This window comes from Dendrobium catenatum, unplaced genomic scaffold (assembly GCF_001605985.2).
Source record: "Dendrobium catenatum unplaced genomic scaffold, ASM160598v2 fragScaff_scaffold_54, whole genome shotgun sequence".
Lineage (NCBI taxonomy): Eukaryota > Viridiplantae > Streptophyta > Magnoliopsida > Asparagales > Orchidaceae > Dendrobium > Dendrobium catenatum.
The window spans coordinates 795,546-819,166 of NW_021318516.1; the positions used below are offsets into that span (position 1 = coordinate 795,546).

Here is a 23,621-nt window from a genome sequence, read left to right on the forward strand (position 1 = left end):
TATATATATATATATATATATATATATCTACACACTTAAATTTAAAAAATAAAAAAAAGTATTACATATACTTAAATTTAAAAAATGAGCAATTTAATCTTTCATAATAAAATCGCTAAAACAAACACCTAAATTAATGATTAATATCTAATTTCAAGTTTTAATAAGCATTAAAAAATATTACTCAAATAAAAATTCATTATTAAAACTCCATTTTATTAAACTCATATTTTTTTAAATCTGTTTCTAAAACTCGATTTTATATAAGCAACAACTTCATGCCTAAATTAATTTATACATAGTTCATCATTGCCTTCCTATAGCCACAATTTGCCTTTCCACTTCTGCGGCTATTTCGTTGCTATTTGATTTTGCCTGCTTTGCATTTGAGGTAGTTTTCAACGAGTCACTAAATGATTTCTTTGCCTCCTTTGAGGACATTCTTTTCTGTCAGGGGCGGAGCCATGATTTTGTTCATGTGAGGGCACAAAATATTGAAATAAAAAAGGGATTTTTACATACATACCACTTTATAACATGTGTATTACATATTTAACACCTAATTCTTAAATATTACACTCATACCACCTATTCTTTATTTTCACAACAAAATTACCATTGCGTTATTTCGTTGTCTTTTCTCCTCCTTCATCGTCCAGTCTGGATCATCTCTTTTTCCTTTTATCTTCTCTCTCATTCCTTTTAAGGAGGACCTGCTTTTAACCAATCGATGGAAACGAGAGAAGCAAGTAAAATGTAAAAGCTGAGGGGAATCAGCGGAGCAGAGAGGAGGGTTCATCGAAATGGATCTTTTTATTTTGCCTTGCGAACTTCGGGAGAGGTAACGAAGACCCATGAAGCCATACGGCGAGTTGAAATTTCTTGAGCAAATATCCTTGCAGGATCCCATCGGCAAAGGAAAAAGGCTTTATTGATGTCAGATCTTTGGATAAGGCAATATCATCACTTGAAATGGAGTTGGATGTGACAAGGAGCTCTCATGAATTGATGGGTCTGGATGGTTCTCCTACCATTGCAGGATCCCATCGGCAAAGGAAAAAGACTTTCGTTGTTATTGGGATCAATACTGCATTTAGCAGTAGGAAGAGGAGTGATTATGTCAGAGAGACTTGGATGCCTCAAGGTTTTGAATTTTTTTTTTTGTTTGCATTCTATTTGTAGCTTACATAATTATGCTTGCATTCACATAACTTGAATAGAATTTTGCTACGGTGGAAGAGCATATACGGGCAGCTACGGTGGAAGATCTTCTACAGGTAGCTGGAAGCGCAGCTACGGTGCAAGATCTTCTATGGGTAGCTGGAAGAGCAGCTACAGTGGAAGAGCAAATGCGAAGGGATTCTGAAAAAAATCACGATGATACACACTTGGACAGAGCATCTAACGCGGGAAAAACTGTTCTCCTCGCGGAAAGCCCAGGCGGGAAGGAAGATAAAAAAGTGTGAGGTAACGCTATTAACCGAGTGGTAATTTTGTTGTGAAAATATATAATAGGTGGTATGAGTGTAATATTTAAGAATTAGGCGTTAAATATGTAATACATATGTTATAAAGTGGTACGTATGTAAAAAAAAAACCCTTAACCTTTTTCATCCGGGCTTGGGACCGGCATAGGCGATTTCAATTTTTTTTTTAAAAACATTAGATTCATTATAAAAACAAAAAAATATAGTAAAGCAAAAAACTTACAATTGAGAACATAGTCTTGATATTCTTCTTATATGTTATATATAATTTCTCCGGCCGAGTCTTTATTTTTTGAAATCGTTATACAATCATGTCATTGCCAATAGTACTAAACATATCTTTTCAATATAAGTAATCAGTCATTCATCCAGAAGTCTCCCATACGATTGCGTAAACGATTCTTTATAATTTTCATTGCAGAAAAAACCCGTTCAACTGTTGCCGTAGCAATTGGCAATATCAGAGCAAGCTTTATAAGTGAGAACACCAAAGGAAATATATCATGTTTTCTTGTCTACACTAATTTCTGAGCAAGTTCTCCAAGTCCTTTTAAATTCATAAATGCATTATTCAATCTCATATCAACAATAAAATTTTCTATTTGATTGTCTAGTATGATGAGATCCATTTCAGAGAAATTTGACGGATAAAATTTTGCAAGATGAAGCAATCGTTCTTTATCAAAATATGAAAATGACTTATATGGATTCAAACGTTCTGTTCCGGATCCGATGAATTCTGTTCTGGTGCTATAAGCACATCTGTTCTGGTGCCGTGAGCACAAAGGGAGGCATATGGGGCTAGAATCCAAGAGATTCTGTCAGTGTCTGGGAAGGGAGGCATAAGGGGCTGGAATCCGTAGAGATTCCATCAGTTTCAGGGCATTTAGCTATGAATTAAATAATATCTGATATCTGATTTGATATGATTCTGATTTCCGTATCTGTTCTGTAAGAAAATCTGATTCTGATTTTCGTATCTGTTCTGTAAGCAAATATGATTCTGATTTCTGTACGATATGAATTGATCTGATCTGTATGATATGATTTCTGTATGACTCTGATACGATTCTGTTCTGTTCCGATATGATTTGAATTCTGAATTATGTACGATTTTGATTCTGTTGATTTGATATGTCTGATCTGTTCTGTTTCTGATTTGATATGACTTCTGTTTCCGTACAGTTCTGTTTGTTTTGATATCTGTTTCGTTCTGATCTGTCCAATTTGATATCTGTCTGATTCTGTTCTGATTTCTGTACGGATTTGTTTGATGTGTTTGGTTTTGGACTCTGAGAATTTTGATTGGAGGTTTGTTGCTTTGCTGAGCTGTTGAGCTCACTCTTGTTTTCTGGTAGTTTTCAGGTTCAGGGAAAGGGAAGGAAGTCCAGGAATAGATTTCAGAGTCTGATCAGTATAGGTATTTTGTACTTTTGATTTTTGTACAGTCATGGCTTTTCTGCTCTGTTTCTTTCTATATGAGCCATGTACTGTATTCGTATATGATTGTTTTGAGGAAAAGAAAAAAAAGATAGATGTTTTGTTCTGCTGTGTTTGATGATTCATAGTAGCTCTGTGTCTGTGTGTCTGTTTGGTGTGTCTGTTTGAGTTAAATTATTTGGAAGATTCAATTCCGAACCAAATTCCATAACCAGATCCTGGTCACTAAGTCAGTCTGTTCGTTCCGGTCGCGACCAGGTGCGAGCGGGATCCGTCCCGGATCGGGTCGGGTCGTGACAGTAACGCTATTAACCGAGTGGTAATTTTGTTGTGAAAATACATAATAGGTGGTATGAGTGTAATATTTAAGAATTAGGCGTTAAATATGTAATACATATGTTATAAAGTGGTATGTATGTAAAAATAAAAAAAAAACCCTTAACCTTTTTCATCTGGGCTTGGGACCGGCATAGGCGATTTCATTTTTTTTTTAAAACATTAGATTCATTATAAAAACAAAAAAATATAGTAAAGCGAAAAACTTACAATTGAGAACATAGTCTTGATATTCTTCTTATATGTTATATATAATTTATCCGGTCGAGTCTTTATTTTTTGAAATCATTATACAATCATGTCATTGTCAATAGTACTAAACATATCTTTTCAATATAAGTAATCAGTCATTCATCCAGAAGTCTCCCATACGATTGCGTAAACGATTCTTTATAATTTTCATTGCAGAAAAAACCCGTTCAACTGTTGCTGTAGCAATTGGCAATATCAGAGCAAGCTTTATAAGTGAGAACGCCAAAGGAAATATATCATGCTTTCTTGTCTACACTAATTTTTGAGCAAGTTCTCCAAGTCCTTTTAAATTCATAAATGCTTTATTCGATCTCATAACAACAATAAAATTTTCTATTTGATTGTCTAGTATGATGAGATCCATTTCAGAGAAATTTGATGGATAAAATTTTGTAAGATGAAGCAATCGTTCTTTATCAAAATCTGAAAATGACTTATATGGATTCAAACATGCCACACACATAAGTAATTCTGTATTAATTTCATCAAATCTATTGTTTAGCTCTTGAAGTTGCAAATCTATAACAGTGTAAAATAACTCCATTTGATAATGATGTTTATTTGTTATACTTTCAGTACGGCGTCTTGATCTTCCTAGCATCACAAATGTATTAGTCATGTTTATGTTATTCTTCTCACAAAACAATCCAATCTCTTTAAACAAATTTTCCCACCCATCATTTCTCATGTTTTGAAGTCTTTGTCTGAAAACTTTTATCAAAGTCATTGCATTTATAATATCTTGATCATTTCTTTGCAGTACTTGTGATAACTCATTAGTAACCCTAAAATAGTCTTCATCATATGCAAATTAAAAATAAAATCAAAACTTTGCATAGATTCAAGTAGAGAATATGCTTCACCTTTTTGGTCAATATTAAATCCCTCATGAGTCACTATGTCAAGAACCTCTACGTTGAACGGGTGGCCGGCGGCGGGGTTCGAACTCCTCCGGCGCCGAGAGAAACAGGTCCGCGTAGCGGCTGTAGCAACCAAAATACGGCTACGCTCAGCTCCTCTGCAAATTTCTGCGAAATAGGAATAGGGAAAGGTGGAAGGACTTAATAATTATTTATTTAATGTTTCATAAATATTATTAATACTATGTTATTCCCAAAGTCAGTGGGGGCCACTGCCCCCATGGCCCCCACACTGCATCCGCCAGTGCTTCCTGTCGAATTCGAAGTCATAGCTTCTTGTCGTTCTTCTGTTGGATCGGAAGTGACGACGATAGGAGCTTGCTTTTGCTCGTTCGAAGGTGGCCATTTTTCTTCATTTCACGCTCTTCTTTGGCCAAATCCTTTAAATCTGTCGAACTCTTGGATTTAGTAAATCTGGGATTTAAAGCAAAAAGTGGAAAACATAAGATTATCTCACTGTGAGATTTAAGGGGTTGTTTGGTATCAAATTGGATTTAACTTTACTGTGATTTAGTAAATCATGTAAATACTTTTTAATAAATCTTGAGGGCGTTAAATATTGAAAACTGTTTGGTATAACATATGTTACATTCTAATAAATCCTGCGAAACTATTTTGCAATGTAATCCAAGATTTAAGGCGGTTGATTCATTTAAAACTTAAATTTAGTGTACTTTGAATTTTATTTGCATGTTAGCTATGAGCTACTTATGAATAATATACTTAGAAGCTAGTTTAATTATTCAATAAATTATTTAATAATTTAATTACTAATAATAATATTAATTAATTATTTTTTAAGGTATTATTCTAATAAAAATTTTAATACTGTTGTGGGCTAGAATATACGCAACGATAGAGTTAAAATTTTACATCTTAGTGTTATATGGATATCTAACACACAAACAGATAACACAATATTTTTTATGTGAAAAACCTTAGAAAGGGGAAAAATCACGGGGCCACGCCCAATTGAAATAATTCTTGTAGTGCTTGAACATATTATAGATGACTGAACCGTCCTCGAGGAAGATCATATTACAATAGTCAATCGTCATTTTGAAATCTAGTGACAAATGGAGATCAAATGAGGGTTTGGTGCTAGTTGGTGGCTGAGCAGAAGTCTGGTGTTATTCGGTGGCCGACCGAAAGTCGGAGGTCCGGTGTCAGTCGGTGGTCAGATATAAGTCCAGGGTCAACTGGTGGTATGGCAGAAGTTTAGGTGTCAGTTGGTGGTCTGACGAAAGTCCGACGTCAGTCGGTGGTTTGGCAGAAGTTTGGCATCATTAGGTGGTCTGGCGTAAGTCCGACCGTTAGTTGGTGGTCCGACGGAATTTCGGTGTCAGTTGGTGGTCCAACAGAAGTTCGGCATCAATCGGTGGTCCGATTGAAGTCCAGGAGGTGGTCGAGGAGGAGCTTGGTGGCAAGAGAGATATCATATTTCTCTTCCTTGCTTCCTTTATTTTGGGCCCCCTTCCATGAGAAATGAGGGGTCTATTTATATATTTTTGTGAGTGGCATGGTTTGTAAATAAGAGTGAGATCAAGGATAAGTTGAAAGTGGTTTGAATGGACGGCTGATGTTGATTCCCTTGATCATTGGCTTTACTTGTACTTTAGTTGCACTTTGATTGTTCTTTTGTTGTGTTTTTTACTGCGTTTTGACTACGCTTTACCCACACTTTACCTACGTTTTTGGTGCGCTTGGCTTAAAGTTCCGCGAACACATTAAATAAATAAAATAAAAAATAAATTCAATTAAATATCCACGTATTTATTCCATTGTTAACATTTTATTGGAGTTCGGACGTACCTCTACGTTCGGTCTCCTCACCTAATAATTTCTCTAAAAACACAACTCACCTTGGTATTGGAGGTTAGACTACCAACTAAGATATTTTGATTCGAATCTTATATATGAGATATGTGTGCATAAGATGCCTTAATTGACCTAAATGTTCCATTTTTTTTATTTGTTTTAAATTAAAATAGGCATAAGTTCCAGCCCAAATTCCATACCAAACAGCCCTTAACAGTTCTCTAAATTGTTCGATGAAAGAAATTCCTCGCATCTCATCCAGACTCAGAATCCCCTTAACTCAAAAAAAGAAAAAAAAATAAGAAAAGAAAAAAAAAATCCTGCTTAAATTCTGTATCCAAACTGCCCCTCACAGCGGTCTCCCTATATAAAATCCATCACTCTCCCTCTCTATTTCTCCGCTCGCTCCCTTCCCCGTCTTCCTACATCGCCGCTATGGAGGCGCTGACGGAGCTCTGTGATCTCGTGGCACAGAACCCAGATCTCTTTGCTGACAAGCTAGCCTGGATTTGCAGCCGCTGCCCTTCTGCGGCAGCGCTTCTGGCAACTCCGATGGGAGTAAGATCAGCGCGTGTCACGCGTTCTCATCTCAACGCCCTCATTGCCCTTGCTCGCTTTCTCTCCAAATGCTCCAATCTACCCGCCGCCGTCTCCAACGTACCATCCACAGTCCTCGACTTCGTTCGTGCAGTCCCATTCGTTGCTTTTCGCCTCTCCTTCTGGCCACAGTCGTTCTCCCTCGACAGCATTTCCGTTTTCTTCTCCGATCTCCTCAGCTATCTTTCAATCGCTGCCGATCTCTCCCCCTCCCTTGGTTCCGACCTCGCCGTCATATTTGGCAACACTGTAGTCTCCGCCGCGACCTGCACTGGTGATGAGACGGCCATTGCTCGGGCATTCCTCTCTGCCGTTGCGCACAATTGCCCTCCGATTCTGGCTGGGGACGCTGAGAGACTTTTGGCATGCCTTCATGAGCTGTTTGTCCCAGAGGATGAGGGGATTTCGTCGTCGGGGTCGGAGAATTCGATGTCTTGGGGATCGAGCAGCCTCTCTAAGGGAAAGGTGATGGAGGAGGATCGGGATGTTGTCGATGATGGTTCAAGCGAGATCTTGTCGGTGGAAAATGGGGGCAGTGTTGGCGGGAGGATCAGCGCGGGTTCGAATGGTGGGGGTGGTGGAGGTGGATCTGCGGTAGTTCAGGTAGAGCCTGTTGAGGGGTTGGAGAAGTTGGAGATAGCGTTTAGGTTGGTCCGGCAGGTTCTGGATAGGGCTGGCAGGATTAAGGCTGAGCAGTTGGAGCTTTTTCAGAAAGTTGCTGCCAAGCAGCTCAAGTCTTTGCCATCTTTTCTCAAGGTTGTTGCCAGAATATTTTTTATATAAATCCTCTTTATGCTATTTGAAAGAAACCTATTAAACTGTTCTTTTGTGTATGATTGAGTTTGTTGTCTAAAAGATTAGGCATTCATGAATTATTTAAATGCTTGCTTATTAAATCATGTTCTACTTTCCACTTCTTATCCAGCAATCTATCTTGTTAAACAAATAATTGCAGTTATTTAAGTGATTGCTATCCATTGATCAGGGGTTTAAACCATTTATAATGTATGCAGAAGCCATTTTAGTGAATTATTGATTTGCCTTCCTCTGCCGTGCGGAAATTACAAATAATAAAATTTCTTTTGACTTAGATTCCATGCTACTGTATTAATCCATTCGTATTCTGTTGTAGATCCGCAAACGTGATTGGAAAGAACAAGGCCCACAGTTGAAAGCCATAATCAGCGCCAAACTATCTTGTTGTCAAGCAGCCATCGAGGTGCAAATTAAGAGTATACTTTCTTTAGATCCAGACGGGAAAGCCTCCAAGGATGCATTGCGTAGGACGCTTGCACTGCTCTTAGATGCTGCGGAAGCTTGTCTAATCTCTTCTTGGAGGAGGTTGAAAATCTGCGAGGATTTATTCAGTACTCTACTTTATGGAATTAGCCAGATAACGGTTTATCGTGGAGGCCAGTTACTCCGAGTTTTGATCATTCCTCTGAAACCCCTGGTACTTACAACATGTGCTCAGGTATTTATCATACCTCAATGGATATTTTAATGATATATATGCGGCTAGGTGGAAACACATTTTTATTGTTTACTGACTTGATGTTTCACTTGGAGTAGGCTGATATGCTAGGTAACAACCCCGGGGCAATGTTTGTGGCTGTTACAAAGCTAAGTTGCGAGATAGTAGAATTTGGTTGGAGCAAGGACAGGGCTCTTGTTGATACTTTCATCATGGGGTTGGCTGCATGCATTCGAGAAAGAAATGATTATGAGGAGCAGGTTTGCTTACATCTTTTGTGTCTTAGGAAATGGTTTTTACCCCACACCATCCAGGATACCTCAAGAAGCTTAATGTTGCATAGCTTGCGTACTTTATTTTGTCATTCATTTAGTGTTACACAAAGTGTTTTCCAACATCGAATTTAAGAAAATCTCCTTGAGTTTTATGTTTGATATAGAAAAAAAAATAAGGATTTGTGAAGAATTTTTTCCTTGCTCCGTTTTTCTAGACATGGGGTTTGTGCGCCCATATCTATTTTCCATTAAAAGTTCAAAATTACATGTAAGTGGTTTGAAACACCTGATTGACTAAGTAATAAAACTATATTTGAACAAAATAACAAAAGCTCAATTAAGCCTTTGCATTTGTGAAGTAAATAGATGCTACTGTATCAATCATTCCACACCACCGCTTCATCTGCAACATTGATGAATGGGTTTATCTAGGGTATAAGTTGAGTTTAGCTTGAGTCATTACTAACTTGAGCTTTGATCACTTGCTTAATGGAAGGAATGAACTTGAGCTCGAGCTCAAGCTCGAGTTGAGCTTAAACTTGGTTCATTGGTCTAATTGTAGGCTCCAGCTTGAGCGTGAGCTCTAGATCGTTAGAGAAGCATTGCAAGGAAGTCGGGATGGGAGTTTGAAGGGGAAGCTATCAACATCGGCAAGGGAGTCAGAGCTTACTGGAGAAAACATTGAAAAGGCCATATATGTTTGAAGAAGAAGAAGAGAAAGTCACTGCATGACCAACAAAATTTGAAGAAGAAGAAGAGGAAGTCACAATGAGAATTATGACGTTTGAAGAAGAATAAGAGGAAGTCCCGACACGACCTGTTGCCAATGACATTTGAAGAAGAAAAAGAGAAAATCGTAATGCGACTAACTTTAAATTAAACGGGGGAGGAACACTATCAGGATTTAAGGTAAAATGGGGCAGAAAAATATTTAGTATTTAAATTTAATCTAGTTGGCTGGAGAGCCATTCATCCGAGCCTCATCAAGCTCGAATTTGAGCTCGTTAATTGATGTGCTGTAATCTAGGCTTGAGCTTGTGTCTTGATAAGCTCGACTTGCAATCTTGTTAACAAGTCAAGTTCGAGCCGGTTTGGCTCACTTTCACACTTATGGATTGTACCTATCAATTGGATCTCACAAGGAAGCATACCTACCAATTGGATCTCACAAGGAATCAAAAGCTGTTAATAGATGAAAAACTATTGTATAAGATCAATTCTTAAGATGAGTGCTAATCCATCTTCCATACCCAACTTCTGAGATAAGGATATCCCCACCCATCCAATTAACAAGATCCAACAATTGTCTATAAACTTCTTCTGGCTGCAAACCCTTGGCTCTCTTAATTTTCTCGCCTCCTTAACTAGCCAGTTAGCTCACTATGGGTTGCAAGCCCTTCATGCCAAACATGTCCAATTTTTAAATGAAAGTAAAACAACAATTTTCTAAGTTATAAAAATGAATGGTAAGCCAGTTATTTTCTTTTGTATTATTGAATACTGAGTTTTTAAGGCTTAATGCTTCGACTGCTATCCATATCTTATCAATGACTATGGACTGACATCTCTGCAAGTCATGATCCAAAACAAAATGTTCAGCACACTAAGGAGTTTTCACTTCTAGATAATCAAAGAAAGCAAAGAGATTTTGATCCTTATGGTTTCTAAACAATCCACCAACTTTTGCATCCTCTGTGTTTTCTTTAGCACATTAATCGACATTTAGTTTAACTATCACTAAGAACAGTTTTACACCACTACTTTGGGCATTAGCATATCCTCCTTCCTTTTCAAGCTAAATGTTAGAGCATAATGTTGCTTCAATTTTTAAAGCCTTATCATCATTAAGTGAAGCATTTATGAACTATTTTATCTAATTATTAACTCTCCAAATGATACCCTTGGCGTTGAAATTAAAGTTCCTATATTTATAATCATTTTTCTTAAGCAAAGCAAACTGCAAAACAAAGGAAGAATTAAAATCTCATAGACTCAGTGTCAATACATTCCCCCCTGACTCATCCAAGCAGTTAAGAAGCAAGAGATCGATTCAGTATCTGGAACTTGAAGTTGAAATAAATGTGCATTTAGGGACTAGACCTGAGAGATTGCTGGATTGGGCATCTAAGAATTGAATGGTGTAATGCTCTACTGCAGCACAATACTAATATTTTGAAATCATATGAATTTCAAACTTTTTTAATTTCCCATCCATTGAAGGACATTTCTAACAATAGCCATCCAAATAAAGGAATAGTAAGGGGAGTAATTTAGGCGCTCCAATGTTTTATCTCTCAGTTTTTTTTGAAATTGAAATCAAACCTTTTTTTATGCTAGAAATAGTAAGGGGAATAATAACATCTTCTTGACCATTGGCAATGGACCTTGTATAATATGTGCTACTATTTTTTGAGGCATTGGCTACTACATTTTGGCAAATTTTCAGAGTTCATCTTGAAAGAAATACACTGGTAGAAGAATGAGTCAAATTGGAAATAAGGCTGCAAGAATAGCTCATTCAAACCATAAATCATGCCAACAAAAAACATTTATTCTAGCTCCCTTGCCTTAGGTCTCATATCTTTCAGTGTATTCTCTGTTTAAATCTAATCTCTTCCAAGTATTAGTTTTGTTATTTATAACTTCCCCTAACATTGGATGCACTCCCTTATAATAATTTTGAATCATAAAAAAGCTGCTCACAAGTGTAATAAGACCAAGAGGGGACAGTAGATTGTGCTCCCACGCAGAAATTTTACACTGGATGTTCTTTATGTGATCACCATACTGTGAAATCCTCTTTAAGCCATTGGATTGAGGCAGCCCTAGATAATTTGATGGAAATGCTGATTTGGAAATCCTGTAACCCGACTAATCATGCAGATTCTGGAGGATGCATATGCTTATAGGCAACTAAACAACTCCTAGAATGGTCAACCATTAAATCTGATTATGATTCATGTTCATCCAAGAACTTGATAAGCTGCATAACTGAATTATTGTTGCCATTCAAGAAAACACTAGTTTCATCAGGGAATGATAGGTGTGGTGGGAAACATTCAACTGTCATCTAGAATAATACTCATAGAAGAGTAAGTACAAAGCAGCTTTACAAGTCCTTTTGAACTTTTGATAACTATTTTTCGGCTAATATGAAGAAACCTGGTGAAAAAAAAGATCCCCTTGCCTTATACCACTTTAAGATTTGCAAAAACCTGAACATTCTCCATAAAATAATACAGAAAACCAACGATTAGAAATACTGCAATGCAACAAAGATGTTCACTTTCCATAAAATCCAAATTTCTCCAACACTCAAGTAAAAAGTCTCATTGCAATTTGTCATAAGCTTTGGGATGGTCAATATTTAAATAAAAAATTCTCCCTCTTGTTGAACAGTTTTTGAGCCAATAAAATATTATCACTGATTTTCCTCTACTCTTAGCAAACCCTCTGTCCTCGGTAGATATCAATCTTGGTAGCAGAAAAGCTAATTGATTTGCCAGGATCTTAGTAAACATTTTAATAACCACATTTATTTTACTGGCATATGCAAATATCAAAACAATCTTTTGTAAACGAAACAGAAATTGGTATGTCTGTCTAATGATTGCTTTTTCAGAATATATTTCCTTAAAGTAATGCTTCTTGGGGAGCATCACAGTATATTTGCTTTTCAGGATGGGAAAGAAAAACAAGCAGTTCCTGCAATTCAGCATAATCTTATACGTTTGCTGGCTGACTTGAGTGTAACTGTCAATAAGTGGGAAGTCGTTGATATGATATTGCCTTTGTTCATTGAAAGTCTAGAAGAGGGTGATGCTTCATCTGCAGGTTTACTGCGTCTACGAGTATGGAACCTTGTCTTCTCACAATGTACATGCTATTACATTAATTTTCTATATGCTATATATTCTTATTTTTCATTTTTGACTAGTTTGGCACACCAACCTTTTATTCTTTGCTTTCTACATTAACTTCTTTCTTTTTTGTTCCATCAAAAATTGCAGCTCCTGGATGCAGTATCTCAAATGGCTTGCTTGGGGTTCCAGAAATCTTATCGAGAGGCAGTTGTCTTGATGACACGGAGCTATTTGGATAAGGTTAAAAATTTTGGGAATGCAGAAATCAACTCATTACCCTCAGAAGCTGCCACTGAGAGGTTGGAGGTGTGCTTCTGATTACTTAGCGACTCAATGAAGCTATAATTTTTGTAAGTGTTTGAATACAAATGATACTCGTGCCTAAGAATTTCTGCACAGACTCTCCCTGCAGGATTTCATCTCGTTGCTTCTCGTTTAACTAGCTCAAAACTAAGGGGAGACTATCGCCACCGTCTTTTGTCTTTGTGTTCTGATGTTGGACTAGCTTCTGAATCAAATAGTGGGAGGTAGTGTATATTATTTATTGAAGCATTAGTAATGCTACGTATTTTCTAAAGAAGCACAACATTCTTGTAGTAGAAATATGCAACCTTCCAGTTTTTATCTTTGCTGTTTTCCTGGCACTTATGGACAAATTGAACTAAGATGGCAATTTGCTGTCCCATATGTTATCTTTACTGATGTTGTGACCCTAAAACAAAATAAAACACGGTTCTGTTTTGCATTAGTAGTTGCATGCTATATAATGTTCCCATAATGTTCCCATATATTGCAATATTGTAATTCACAATTTTAATATCTGGGTTGCCATTTATCTTCTATTCAAAATTTCTATTCTTGTTGGTATCCTCACTTTTTCTTTGAATTCCTATAGGAGTGGTGCTGATTTCTTGGGTCCACTACTTCCTGCTGTTGCAGAAATTTGCTCTGATTTTGACCCAGCTACCAGCATCGAGCCTTCACTTCTTAAATTGTTCCGGAACCTTTGGTTCTATATTGTTTTATTTGGGCTAGCTCCTCATGGGCACCAAAATCAATTTTCAGCAAAGGGAATCCCCAACTCATTGAGTAATTTGGGGAGTTCGGCTGCAAGTCCACTTCAAGCAGTCACTGGACCATACACGTCGATTGGGCAGTGGTTTGGAGCTGTCCAACGCATAGCACAAGGAACTCCACCTTTGGTAGGTTTGCATGTCTGAGCCAGCTGATCAATTGTATTGCATTTTTGATATCTTATTATGAGAAGATTATGCAATCATATATTGGATTGTAGAGTGTGTGGGTTTGGGTTGTGCCTTCTCCTCAGGTAAGAATTTCTTATCTTTGCCTCTAAGTATAAATTTTAAGAAAGGTCCTAGATGTTGTCTGCTTCTTTATTATGAAACTTCTTCATATTTAAAATTTGTTCATTGAGAAGAAAATTGCAAGTAATGTAACCAAACAATTGGGCGATCTTGCACCTTTAAGAAGTAAAATTTTCAATTAGGATGGGTAGGCCATTTTACACTTTACCTTGTTTGTGGAAGGGCAAATTATATATCCTTTGCCATGCAAGAAATCTAATGTTATGCTTTTTGAACTTCTTCCATAGGTTGTGAGCTCAGTTAAGTGGCTTGAAGATGAGTTGGAGCTGAATGCCCTGCATAACCCTGGTAGCCGAAGAGGCAGTAACAATGAGAAAGCTGCTGTTGGTCAGAGAAGTGTTCTTTCTGCTGCCTTAGGAGGCCGAGTTGAGGTTGCAGCAATGAATACAATTTCAGGTTCTAGTTAGTTGCTTTTGACAAGCATATGCTTTATTTTAGTCTCCATCCAAATGCTTCTACCCATTCAGAATCACAAAAGAACTTCAAATTTTTCTTCCATCTTTTGACCACTTTTTCTCAACTGTCTCAATAACATAGGCTCCTTCCTTCTCCTTACTGGTAGGTGTAAAGGCTACCTATCTACTAGCTGTTACAGTTCTGGAGACCATACGATTCAGCTGTAATGGTGGCATTCTTCCTGCTGATTCTATGTCAAATATTTCAAGAAGTGCTTTCAGCTGTGTTTTTGAATATCTACTCACACCAAGCCTAACACCCGCTGTCTTCCAGATCTTGAAAGCAATTGTCTACTGTGCTGCTGAAATAGCAGTTGCATGGCTGGTAATTTCTGTTATCGTTTGATGTTCTCAAGTCACCCTTTACTTTAGCCTCAACTTAAATTTTCCAGAACTGTCCAAAGCAGCAAATTGGAATGTTTCGGATTTTTTTGTAGCGGACCATTGGTCTTTAACATTTCATATTGTCTTTTATTAGTTAGATTTATCGGCTTGTTATTGCTACTTGTTGAGATGGATCCATTCCCCCTTGGATAGAAATGGGTTTTCCTCTTACTTTTCCTGAAATAATTCTTTACTCCTTGATTCCTGCATTTCTTGTGGATATCCTAGAGATCATATAGCTATAATCTCTATTTTTTCCCTCTTGCTTAACTTTGCTGCTAACTTTATCTGATGGGGTCATTTATTGTAACTATTTACATTTCGGTGGTTTACATTATCATGTCTCCTTTCCCGTTTGTTGTAATGAAAATTTGCTTGAAATAGTGACTGTTGCAATTCTGAAAACTTAGGATTGTTTTATAGAGCCAATGGTTTTTAACGTTTCATTTTGTCACATAATTGAAAGCAATTTACATCTATCTTATCATTCTACTTGTGGATATGGTTTTGCCTTGTAGTTTTCCTGAAATAATTATATGTACCTACCTTATTACATGCATTTCTTGTGGGTCTCATATAGAACATCAAATTATTTATGCTCTCTTTAACTAGTATAAGCTATAATTTTTTTTAACCTCCTTTTTCTTGGCTTTGCTTATACAGTTTTTTCAAATGGTATGGTCATTTATTGTAATTCTTGTTTGATGTCAACTTTTTTAGTTAATGATAAAAGCCAGTCTCTTGATTCATGTATAGTTTTAAGCATTGTTTAAAATTGCGCAATATAAGGCTCGCCTTGAGGCCCGCCTCAACGCAATTTCAATGAAAAATGTGTCGAGGCGTAAGCCTCGAGCTTTTTTTTTATGAGGCTTACGCCTCATCTTGGCTGAGGCATGCCTTGAGGGGCGCCTCGCCTCATTGGCATGATTCATGCGCCTAGCTCTATTTATGTATGTTTTTATTTAAAACTTAGCTAAATCCTATAAAAAACTCCAAAAAAAATCATGCTTTCTTGCGCTCCAAAGACGCATTAACTTCCTCTTAACTGCCTTGACCTCCAGCCCACAGCCTTCGCCGTAGCCACCACTGTCATAGGCGCCGCTAGGATCACTTGAAATCCGCATACCGCCACCATCTCCTATAAAAATTTAAGTATTACTCTTATTTTATGTTGATGAAAAATGTTTATGAAAGAGGAAGATGGTTGAAATAAATAAAGAAGTAGATTGGTAGGTATTGGAGCATACATATTGAGGCAAAGAAGTGGCAAAAATTTTATGATGACTCAAATAAAAATCTCCTTAGTAATGATAGTATATATGATTTATGATTTTTTGTCAATTTTTTTAACTTTATTAGTAATTAAATGTAGATGAGTAGGGAATTGAGAAAGAATTAAATTTAGAGTTAAAGTTGATGCTATATGATATGTTTATGCAATTCATATATTTTATGTTGTTTTTCTCATGTGATATTTGGATTTCAATTCTATTTCATATAATTTATTACTTATCACTTTACATTTTGTTTAATTTTTTGTTTCATATGTATATAAATTTGTTACTTCATAATTCAATAGAAAGTTAATATACTATCATTTAACATATTATTAGGGTATTATATAAAAAATCTCTTTCAACTTTATTTTTTACTTACACAATTTTTGGAGTTTGAGGCTTACGCCTCGCCTCATGAACGAAAAACGCCTCAATACCCAAATACAATGCAATTTTAAACCTTGGTTTTAAGAGCAGTTTAAGGGGGCTCACAACGGTAACCCCTTGTTTAGGGGTGTCAATATTTGACACGACTAAAAAAATTGACCTAAACCCGACCCGAAAATTCTGTGTTAGGGGAACTCGTTTGGCAAACAGGTCGGGTTTGGGTTCCAGGATTTGACCCGTTTGAAAAATCGGTTTGGATTCGGGTCAACCCGCTAACCCGAAGTTGACCCATCTTTAACATGTCCTCCGACTTCTTCACTCGCCCACTCGTCTTGTATAGGCGCATAGTGGCACAGGCTGCACTGTCCCCAACTCCTCACGTCCTTGCGTTTCACCTGCAAGCCCTAACCATAGCACCGAGCGAGTCCGATTGCACCACTTACCCATGACGCGTCCCACTCGCCACGAGTCCAACCTAGGTGGCCGCACGTCTCTCCCGCAATTCCTAACGAGTGTCCCGCCAGCCTCTGACCGCGAGTCCAACCTACGCGTTCTGCCTCTTCATGTGGCCCTGCGCAACGTGCGAATGTGCAATTCGTGCTTGACCCCGGGTCATTCGTGTCGGGTCGGGTTGACCTGGTTTTTTTGCGGGTCGGGTCCGAGTTGAAATTTTTGACCCGTTTGCAAAAATGGGTCGGGTTCAGTTTTTTTGCAGCGGGTCAATGTCCGGTTCAACCTGCAACCCATTTTTACTCCCCTAGTTTCTATTGCTGTTTGGGTTAGTTTTATTGTAATTGTTTCAACTTCTAATAGTACCTTCTAGCTTATAATCCGTGTAGTCACTCCAGACATTTGATTTGCATTGTCAGTCACTTCAGCGAGTATATTCACATTGTTTCCATTTCATGGTGAGAATAGTTCTATGCCACTGGCACTACATATCAACAGCTATTCGGTTCTAGTTTTGATTCTTGAAATGGCTACAAACATTCAGCATCATTTTAGATTATGTCATGGTTTGATACTTCCATAGGCAGGCCAACTTCACTATTGTGATTTCATTCATATTTGACCAGTCATATTTCAATCCAATGACATTCCAATTTATTTACCATCATGCAACGTGTTTTCTTGTATATTGCTTTCACCGTTTAATATGTGGATCCTCTTTGATTTGACTATTTTATGGTTCATTGCTTCGTTAGGTTCAGAAAATTGCTATATATTCATCTACTCTTCGCTGGGACGGTAGAATCCTTACTTTTAGGATTTTATTGATTCGGAATCAGAATGAGAAAACATAATGTTTTAGTTGTTGGCAGCATTGAAGAGTTTCAAGTAAAATGTGATAACAGAAATCAAGCCATTTGTTGTTTCACGTGGTTGGATGAATATGCATATTGTGTTGCAGTTGTAAAAAGTGTAATTTTAAAATATGATTATTGATTTTTTTTCTTGTTAAACTGTGTTCTACTTGCATCTCTGTATTCTTTTGTTAGTTTAGTCCGTGTACTTTTTTTGCATGAGTTTAATCTGTGCCACAAAATTTTGTTTGAACTCCCACCTTGTATTCTCTCTCAAGGTAAAATTTTGTACAATTATGTGCTACAATGCTACAAAATGAGCTATGTCTAGTAATATGCTTTTTTCGACTATTTTGAAGTTTTCTATAAGACGAGCCACTTTGTATTGCTGAACATTTTAAGTTCACAGGGCTTTGAAGTGGTTAACCGTTTAAGTCAACATTATACGTTTTTGATATTTTTGTCTGTCTTTAGGTTACACAAGAATTTTTTGCACGGAGTTACTTTGAAAGCCATACCCATAATTATGCGTTATGCTATGAGCCAGTTATTCATCTTTATGTAGGCAACTACTTCTGGATTTCAATCCTCTATATCTTCCAGCTACTGCTGAATTTGAATCCTTTATTTCTGTCTGTTGTGAAAGGGCCATGGAATGCTATCATAATGTTGTTCCTGCAAGGACTGTGTCAATTTTGTATACAGTTCTTATTGTGTAGTAATGACCAACATAATTCATTTTGACTGCAAGCATGATGTCCTTGAATTGTGATGCTGGAATGGAGTGGTTTTTGTTCCTTCTTTTTGGCTACCAATTAGGCCTTAGCAAAAGTGTCAGCTCAAGCAATATGCTTTAGCTTTCTGTGTTGTTATGAATGGAGAAGAGGGGGAACAGGGAATTATAGGAAATTTATTTCAGTTCTAAATTAGTTGGCTTTATAAAATAGTGAAGGGCTTTATAAAATAGGGAAGGGCCTCATTAGTACAAGATTATCAAGAAGATTTAAATGGTAGGTTATATGATTGCAGTTAGGCCGACTATAATTTATGGTATGAGTTTTAGGTAATAAAAAATCATGGACAATCAAGTTGAGTGTAATAAAAATTAGAAAATTTATATTAGTGAGGTAAAGTTAGAAATGAAGGGATTAAAGAATAATTTTACTAGGGGGTATTGGGACTATATTGATTAAAGATGCAACAAAAACAAGAAGCTTTTATCCCACTAAGTGTGGTCGGTTACATGAATTCTTTTTCTTTAGTGTTCTTATTAAGAATCAAATTCTCATTTAAATTTAATAAAGAAAATATCATTTTTAATACTTTCTAACCAAGACTTTTTAGGTCTACTCTATTTTTCTTACCGATTTCAACCAACCAGAACTGAATTCTAAAATATGAATTTAGCAACCAGTCTTTAGCAATTTAATTTCAGCACTATAGATTACAACACCTGATAATTCTCAACAATGAATATTTCAGCAAATATGATTTAAGAAATGGTAATTTCTGAAGCACGACAACCTTTAATTAAATTTTCTTTCATACATACTCCTTAATTCCCCATCTTACTGCTTTCTCCCCAGCAGTCAAAAGACCTGCACTTAGCCATAGCTTGCTGCTCCCTCTGTTTGGATTGCTCACGGCATGCTTCAGACTCTAAGGCCAAGGAATCAAGTAGTGAAGAATAAATGGCTTAAGCCGTTGCATTAGCTAGGCATTCCACTACAGTTATAATATTATAATTCCTATTTCCATTTAACATCTCTCAGCCGCAGGATTTCCACTCACTGCCATCCTCCAATGCATGTGGCTTTTAGTGGAAAGACTACTAAAACATTAGTAAGAAAAATGATTTAATTATTAATTGATTACTTTTTAATTAGTTAAATACTCAAAATTCAAGGTAGAATTAAATGAAAATAAATTAACATTTAGAGGATGTTTATGCTTATATTTATTTTGAACATTTTAGGTATTACACGAATATACTAATATTTTCATATGTTATGCAACGAGATACAAATTCTATTCCTTAGCTAAAAAAGATCTAGTGATGTACCATGCATCTAATCTAAAAGGGATATTAGAAATAATGAAAAAAGAATCAAAATTGTCCCTCAACTCTTTGTGAGGGATCAAAATAATCCCCTAACTCTTTTGAGATATTAATTTGGTCCCCCAACTCTTTAAAATTGGATCTTTGATTCTAATATTTAATGTTGGAGTTAATGATATTAAATGTAAGGGTATTTTGAATATTTTTTAATTAAACATTTATTGAATGTAATTTCCAAGTAATTATAATTAAAAAAATTATTTAACATTTTTTTAAAATAAAAAAATAATATTAATTTTATTTTGATTCTTTTCTCAAGAAATAATGGTAGGCCAAAGCTTACTTAATTGGAGTTTTCCAAAATGGCTTGGTATTATTGGCTCCAAATATGGTTTAAATAGTACTTATTGGCATAGAAGTACTATGAAATCTGGCGCTAAATAATTGGGATGAGGCTGAAGGTGATAATTCTTAGGTTTTACACGCTGTTTTTTGTTCTACTTAACATTTGTTTCCCTTTCATCGTCTAAACTGCAAATCAAGTCAAGGTTGACATGTTTGCTGCAGGAGGAGAGAATTTCGGATACTGGAAAAGAAGCAGATATAGTGGAACAAGTTCTTTCTGCACATTCTTGCTTTCTTATAAGAAATATGTCTCAGAGGGATGAAAATATTCGAGACGTCTCTGTCAATTTGTTAACTCAATTTAAAGAGAAATTCCAACAGGTACGCTTTGTCTAATCTGGGTGGAGGGGTTATTCAGCTTGCAAATTTATACCATAGAAAGATAAAAACGTGTAACATGCCTGCAGGTTTTGTGGAACTATTCTTGTTTGGATGCACTTCTATTTTCAGTTCATAATCAGTTACCTTCAGCCCAAGTTAATGATCCTGCTTTGGTCGCTACTGTTCGTTCTTTATACCAAAGGATTGTGCGGGAATGGATCACAACAGCACTTTCCTATGCTCCATGCACAACCCAAGGCCTGTTACAGGTTTTTCTTATCTTTCAATTGCTCTTGTTTTGAAAATCTTGTAGTTATTATACTATGATGCATTTGCTTCAAAACGACAAAACTTGTAGGCTGAAAAAAAGAAGAAGAAAAGTGCTTTGTGCTATGTTGAAAATGCTAAATTTGAGCTATCTTAACCAAATTATGCTCTTTATTTGATTTTTTTTTTAATTTGGAAGTTGCTTTGATGCCATCATGCAACATCTTTCTATATTTAAAAGATAATCCATTAGTTAATCATGAGCTCAAATAGTTGGGATTAGACTATTGATGATGATGAATACAATTAGTTGATCATGATCTATGTGCTTCTTTTGTGATGTAGGCAAGGGGGGTGGTCAAATCAAATCCTAATATTTGATTTTTGACTCCTCTAGCTCATTAATGTATAGTAAAAAATTAGCTCATTATGAGCTGATTTTTAGTTCATTTATTGAACTAAAAATTAGCTCATTATTTCTTAAAATGATTTTTCTTCTTTCCTCTTTTTTCTTCTCATTTCCTTACCCTTTCACCTTTCTTTTGTCTCTTGGGCTGGTGCGGTTATCTGCTGGATTTCTCCCATGGTTTGCTTTGGTTTCCTGCTGTCCCTTTGGTTCTACCTAATTTATTGCTGTGGTCCCTTTTTTACCGTGAATTGAACTTACCTTTTGGAACTTGTGAAAAAAACTGCTGGTTTCCTGTGCTTGGCTGTTGGAACCGTGGCCACTTTCTGGAGTTTTGAGGTGCCGTTTGGGGTTTCTTTGCTGCCGTGACTTCCTCCCTCTTCTCCCGAGAAATGTCCCTTGGTTTCCTGTGCTGGAGCCGTGACTTTTTATTAAAAAAAAGACTGCTTTGCTGTTTGGAATTCCTGTGCAGGAAATTTAAGGCTTTTATCATTCCATTTATGGGGATTCTTGGGCTGTTTGGTTCCCCTCTTATGCCTATATATAGTTGATGTGTTGGGTTATAAAAAAAAGTGTGATAATGTGATTTTTGGGACAAAACATGAGCGGTTTTTTGGCTTTGGAAATCCTGCGGGCTCTTTCTAAGCTTCTTTCTCATCCCCTCCGGAAATCCTGCGGGTTCTTTCCAACCTTCGTCTCGACTCCTAATCTCTTTCTTCTATCCGCAAGTTTACACTCCACCTGTATCCTTCTTCTAATGGATGAAAGCAACTTTAGGTGTTTTGTTTGAGTCGTTTGTTTGAGTTGTTTGTAAGAGTCAAAAGTTTGTAAGTCTTTATATGATATAAAAGTTTGTTTTGTCTAATTTGTCTAGCTTTTGTGAGTTCTTGTAATCTTTTATTCTCTAGAAAGGGTATGTTTTTGTGATAAAAAATTTGGGTCCCTCTCCCAAATTTTTAATTGCATCATTTTGTCTCTAACTCATACTACCAATAATAAGTAAAAATCAAATTTCTAACTTTTTGGTGTGGATCTTTGGTATGGACTTAAATGAAGGTTCAAATGTATCTGAAGCAGTTCTATAATGTATTGAGAATGATGTGAAAGCCTTGGATGGGGTGGTAGAGAAGTGGTAGAAAGATTACAAAGCAATAATGGTTGGCCAATATAGGAGGTTATCCTGGGGACCTGGCTGAGAGCTTTCTGTTGGGGATAGTTTATTTAGTGCTTGAAAATGGGAGAACTCTAGGGGCTAAAAATCCTTGGAAGGAATACAGGGACATGTCTAGTATAGTTTTAGAGTATATGGGAAATTTTTTAGGGATTTTAGAGGTGTTTAATTGGAGTTGGAGCAAGACTAGATCAAGGAGAGCTAGTCTAGGCCTAGAGCCTTCTATTGGCTTGAAAAATTTATTTTGAAGTATGGGGAACTTAAGTGAAGGTCTAGGAGTATAGAGGAGATATAAGAAAAGTTTTTTACTGCAAGAGAGATTTTGAACAAGAAATTATAAAGCTTACAATTCACCAAAAGCTGCAGCTGGAAATCAGCTCCAAGTAATTTCCAAGGGTGGAAATTTGGCTACCGACCTTTCTTGAAGTGTGTAAAACTTCTTGATTGAGCTAGGCTGAACTTTAATTGATTATAGCTAGGAACTTAGATAGGCCAAAGTATTTGTTAACCCGTAATACAAAAGAAAAAAAAAAAGAAAAAATCCCATACCTGCTGCAGGCGTCGCACGTCCTCGACGCAGTTCGCACGTTGCTCGCACGACCGATGTCGTTTCCTCGCATGACCTCGCGTCGTTAAAAGGGCGTAAGAACGAAGCCATCAGGCTGATCTCCGAAGCTCCTCTCTCTGTCGCTCTCGATCTCCCTCTCGCTCTCTCTCTCTTGATCTCTCCCCTTCGCGTGGCTTCCCAGACTCCCTAGTCGCTGTTCCACTTAGCTCATTCGACGGCTTTTACCCCCGGACGGACCAAAAGCTACGACATTTTGATGGAAGCAATGACGGGAGCTCGCGGCTGTGAAGATAACATTCTCCCTAGCGCACGCTTCTGCGGCCTGTTCGTGGCCGTTCGACCCAACTCCTTCGACAACTTCCCCTTTCTTGCCGAACCGGAAGTCACAATATTTTGATCGGAAGCCGAAACGGGAGCTTCGCCGCCTGTGAGGGTAACTTTCTACATTTCACGTGCTTCTCCGGCCTCCGACGTTGTCCGACTTTGCTCCTTGAGGACCCTCCCTTCCTAAGAATCGGAAGTTAAGACATTTCGATTGGAAGCAACTACGAGAGCTCACCCGCAGAGAAGGTAACTTTCTGCCTTCCACGGGCTCCTTCGGCGGAATCCTGTAAATTTTCTAAACAGAGAAAGAGGGAGAGAGGGATTAATGGGTTTGTAATTAAAATTAATTCTAATTAATGTTAATTATATTTATCTTAATTAATTATTACTTATTTATTATTAATTAAAATTATTTAGTATTAATTAATTAACGTTAATTAATATTA

At 36.9% G+C, this 23,621-nt stretch overlaps 1 protein-coding gene across 2 annotated transcripts in view; it reads left to right on the forward strand.

Moving 5' to 3' along the window:
- Positions 1–6,615: 6,615 nt before the first annotated feature.
- The window catches only part of LOC110114710 (phosphatidylinositol 4-kinase alpha 1), a 68,926-nt gene continuing 51,920 nt past the window's right edge, over positions 6,616–23,621 (forward strand). Inside the window, exons 1-11 of one of the 2 annotated variants that reach the window (XR_002305261.2) lie at positions 6,616–7,606; positions 7,983–8,324; positions 8,423–8,584; positions 12,280–12,450; positions 12,610–12,768; positions 12,862–12,989; positions 13,358–13,664; positions 14,075–14,243; positions 14,410–14,627; positions 20,281–20,439; positions 20,526–20,708. Coding sequence is in view for 1 of the 2 variants with exons in the window: in XM_020847669.2 (XP_020703328.1) it covers positions 6,689–7,606; positions 7,983–8,324; positions 8,423–8,584; positions 12,280–12,450; positions 12,610–12,768; positions 12,862–12,989; positions 13,358–13,664; positions 14,075–14,243; positions 14,410–14,627; positions 20,281–20,439; positions 20,526–20,708 (2,916 nt within the window). In the remaining variant the exon portion in view is untranslated. The remainder of the gene's footprint in view (positions 7,607–7,982; positions 8,325–8,422; positions 8,585–12,279; positions 12,451–12,609; positions 12,769–12,861; positions 12,990–13,357; positions 13,665–14,074; positions 14,244–14,409; positions 14,628–20,280; positions 20,440–20,525; positions 20,709–23,621) is intronic. The other variant, XM_020847669.2, reaches the window with a different exon arrangement.